Source organism: Carassius auratus, unplaced genomic scaffold (assembly GCF_003368295.1).
Source record: "Carassius auratus strain Wakin unplaced genomic scaffold, ASM336829v1 scaf_tig00003867, whole genome shotgun sequence".
NCBI classification, from domain to species: Eukaryota; Metazoa; Chordata; class Actinopteri; order Cypriniformes; family Cyprinidae; genus Carassius; species Carassius auratus.
This window is the reverse complement of record NW_020523561.1, coordinates 140,313-144,191: the sequence shown is the minus strand read 5'-3', so window position 1 is coordinate 144,191 and position 3,879 is coordinate 140,313. Positions and strand designations below refer to the sequence as shown.

The window sequence follows — 3,879 nt, the reverse complement described above, 5'->3', positions numbered from 1 at the left end:
AAAATGAAATGTATGCATTTAGCAGACGCTTTTATCCAAAGCGACTTACAATGCATTCAGGCTAACAATTTTCTCCTATCATGGGTTCCCCGGGATTTAATACATAAGTTTCCCAATTTGAGTTGAATTACTAAAATAAATTAACATTTCCATGACATTCTAATTCATTGAGATGCACCTGTACAATTGGTAGTTTGTGAAGACTGTTTTAAGTTTACTTAAATTAAAATATGCCTATTAAGTGTTAATAATTTATTTCAATTATATTGATATAATTGTTGTCTAAAATTGAGGGGAAATTAATTTATATCAGTAACATTATTGGTATCAATGATACTGGCCTTCATAGGCTACTTAGTAAAAAATGTGGCCATTAAACCGTATTTAAAATGTACCATCTTTAAGTTGTTTCTTCATTAATTTGGAGGTTCAGTGTGTAATGATAATAACATCGCAATTAATTACTTAAAAAAATGTGTGATTGGTTAGTTATTTTTTTAATCAATTGATTACCTTATGCACTTATGTTAACCTTTCAAATATGTTATTGTTAGTATAATATTTGTTTATTTTACAGCTGAATATACTTTTCAATTGAATTGCTTATAAAAGACACACACATTTTCTATTTGATAATCAGACCCTCAAATGATACTTGAACAGCGCTGTTCTATATATGGCATCATGAAGCACCTTTTATTTCTAAGAGTGCACTGTGCAAACGATCACTGAAGAGGATAGGTTAAGGATTAGATGCAACAGTTTCTTGAGTTATGCAACTTGTCAGCCTGGGAACTTGTCCGTGTTGTATTGATTGAATTGAGCGCAGGTTTAGCTACCGGATGCTCTCATCCAATCGAAAGGGATTCCGTTAAACGCTCGTGTTCACGCGTCTCCTCTAATGGACCTGTTAAAGAGCTCAAGCACACCTTCATCACTGACATCTGACCGAAGCGCCTCACATCAGACCAGAAGCTGCATCCACTTTCTGCGTCTGCTTTGTTAGAGAATACAGAAACAAGCTATCAGAAATTCTATTGGAATTTGGAAAATGCTTGAATATCAGGAGTCCGGAGCGAAAACAACACCAGGTCATCGGATTTCATTTTCGATTATTGACATATTGGATCCTAAAAAGTTCACAAGTAAAAAATCACATGATGTGTCGGAGAAAGAACGGGCATCATCTTCAGAAAGCACAGAATTTGGAAGTTTAGAGGAAAGTCCTGAGCACGAAGGATCGTTTTCCAGCTCCAAAAATAAAGGTGAGAGAATAATAATCACACAAGAGTGCAAATTATTTCGGAGTGGTCAACTTTCGAAGTAATTTCTGTAAGTATTTTTGACTTAGAGGTTTATCTTGCATTTTAAACCAAACGCTAATATATTTCTGATATTTCTAACTCTGTGACAAATAGTCCTGCTTGTGTTTGCGATGAGCGATCGAGCAGCTGTTACTATTTTAACATCTGACTACCGCGACTTCTGTTCTCCAGTGTGTAGCGCACGCTGCTAACTTGTAATCCAACTTTTGTGGTTACTGAAACATTTTTCTGAAATGTAGCATATAGGCTATTATATGTTAAAAGAATACATGTTTTTGAGACCTCCACAACCGTTATCTTCTGTGGTTACGCCTTTTAGAAATGCCATAGCTAGATGCCACTAGAATTCCGAGAAGAAGAAAAAAAAATATATATATATTTTGTAAAATATTCCTAGATGTGTTTGTATGATTTCACATAGGTCTATATAAAAAATAATATGGCTAAATATAAGATTTTCCACGGTATATCTCATCCAAACAGACCTTTTCTATGATATTAGATTGTGAATTTGACCTTCCCCCTCATTTCCAAGACTGCGTTGTCTTTAAACAGCCGCAGCTGAGTAAGTGATTGCCATTGGGACAGTCAGGGCAGATAATTGTTTAAATCGTCCCATTGAGGATGCCTGCGCTCACTTTGATCGATATCCCATTACTGGATCCTGCATATCTCCCTCCAGCAGCTTGCGGCTCCCAACTTCAAACCCCTGCCATGTCTGATCCCAAATATCGTTCGATTAAAACTTCCCTTTAAATAGATGACATTTATCGATCTGCCGACAAATATGAAACTCCATTAGCGCGTCATGGCTGGATGGCAGAGCTGGATTTAACTAGGGTTTCTTTCCGCAACATGACATTTGAGGCGATTTGTGATTTTGAAATTGTTGAGGGATTATGGCCCATTCCACGTCAGTCTTTCCTTGAAATCCACACACAGTAACAACCTCCCCTTATTCCTGTACAGGACTTCCACTCGTTTAATTCTCGGCATAGCTGCCAGTTACTTTAATTCAGCCGATCACTGGATAAGGGTTTGATGGCAAATCTCTTATTTATTTTTATTTTTAAATACAGTGTAAGGCCTCATATAAATGTTACTTTCCAATAGCGAACCGCAATCAATTAGCCTAAATTCTGTAGGCTACTATTAATTAAACATTGGTAGTTTGTATAGGCTAATTAATGCCCCTATAGGCTAGTTAATTAATAAATTACATTTGTAATTCTGATTATTATTCATTCATAACAATTTGAATAATTAAATAGGCTGATGTTTTAATGATGCGTTACACTTACTTTATCCCTGAACCGTACTGCAGGTGTTGTAGAGCACTTCAGATTTAGGATAGTTTTACCAATAATTAATGCCAGTCAAAGCACCAATCAGAGCACCCTAGCAACACCCTGTCTAGGCATTTGACTGCGTTTAAGGCCTGCATCCTTATAATTTCAAGCTTTTGGAGATAATTTAATCTTTCAGATATAGGTAAACCCTGGTAAAAATGTGATCGTTGTGTTCTGTCCCATAAAATAAATAAATAACAATGTCGTCTTGTATTTTTTGGTTCATTCGTCAGAAATTAAACACAGTTATTAAAAACTTTAGGCCTACCTCTCTGAAAGAAACTTAACATATCGATATTTTTTTTATTGACAGAAAATCGATCAGCTGATGAGCACCAAGGTTGCGTCAGGCTCCATCCTCCTGATCCAGATGTTGACTTGGACTCATCAGCCTCGCTCAGAAATGTAAGATCGGGCTTTTCTCCTTCTGAAGAACCGGATGAGGCAGATGAAGAGAGAATGAGTCCAGCGCCGGATGACGTGTCGCGTCAGCGGCGGCGACGCTCTGATCACAGCTGCGCGAAGCCGCGGCGCGCCAGAACCGCGTTCACATACGAACAGCTGGTGGCTCTGGAGAACAAATTCCGCGCAACGCGTTATTTATCCGTTTGCGAGCGACTAAATCTCGCGCTCTCTCTGAGCCTGACCGAAACCCAAGTCAAGATTTGGTTCCAGAACCGAAGGACCAAGTGGAAAAAGCAAAACCCTGGCGCAGAGAGTTCCCTGCAACCCGGCACGAACATCAGCCAGACCTGTGGGTCCACATCTGCCCTCCACCCGCCATTCAGCACCGGGAACGTCATCTTTCATTCTGGTCCAGTGCACCTGGCATCTTCCGGTGGGCTTTTGCATCCGTTTTTGCCCGATGGCTTTCTCCAACCAGCATTCTTCCCCCCTCACTTATGAAGTCTGGAAGGAGGAATGATCAAAGACTACGTGTAAATGTGATTTTATAAAGTGGATTACTTGTTCAGCGATCCTCAAAAGAAGGGGATCAGTCTTATTATGTAATAATTAATTAGGTCTTAAATTAATTTATATGTAGCCTAACTGTTTTCAGTGATATCTGTGAGCAGAAATATACCTTGGCACTCACTTTAAATCTTAAAGCTGAGATATGTATATCTTTCTTTTTAATATATTGGTCCTGTAAGCAGTTTGATACACTACTGTGGATTACTAGCATAAAATTCTTTAAATAACTT

General features: G+C 38.3%; 1 protein-coding gene across 1 annotated transcript; it reads left to right on the top strand.

Annotated features, from left to right (window-relative positions):
• Positions 1-950: 950 nt before the first annotated feature.
• LOC113070408 (NK1 transcription factor-related protein 2-like) lies at positions 951-3,580 on the top strand. The gene is made up of 2 exons (XM_026243694.1): positions 951-1,265; positions 3,000-3,580. The coding sequence occupies exons 1-2, from the start codon at positions 1,052-1,054 to the stop codon at positions 3,578-3,580; spliced, it is 795 nt and encodes a 264-aa protein (XP_026099479.1). The 5' UTR covers positions 951-1,051.
• Positions 3,581-3,879: the final 299 nt, after the last annotated feature.

Coding starts and splice junctions, on each gene's coding strand:
- LOC113070408 (XM_026243694.1), top strand. CDS start 1,052: ATGCTTGAATATCAGGAGTCCGGAGCGAAAACAACACCAGGTCATCGG. Junction 1,266..2,999: donor TTCCAGCTCCAAAAATAAAG/GTGAGAGAATAA, acceptor AAAATCGATCAG/CTGATGAGCACCAAGGTTGC.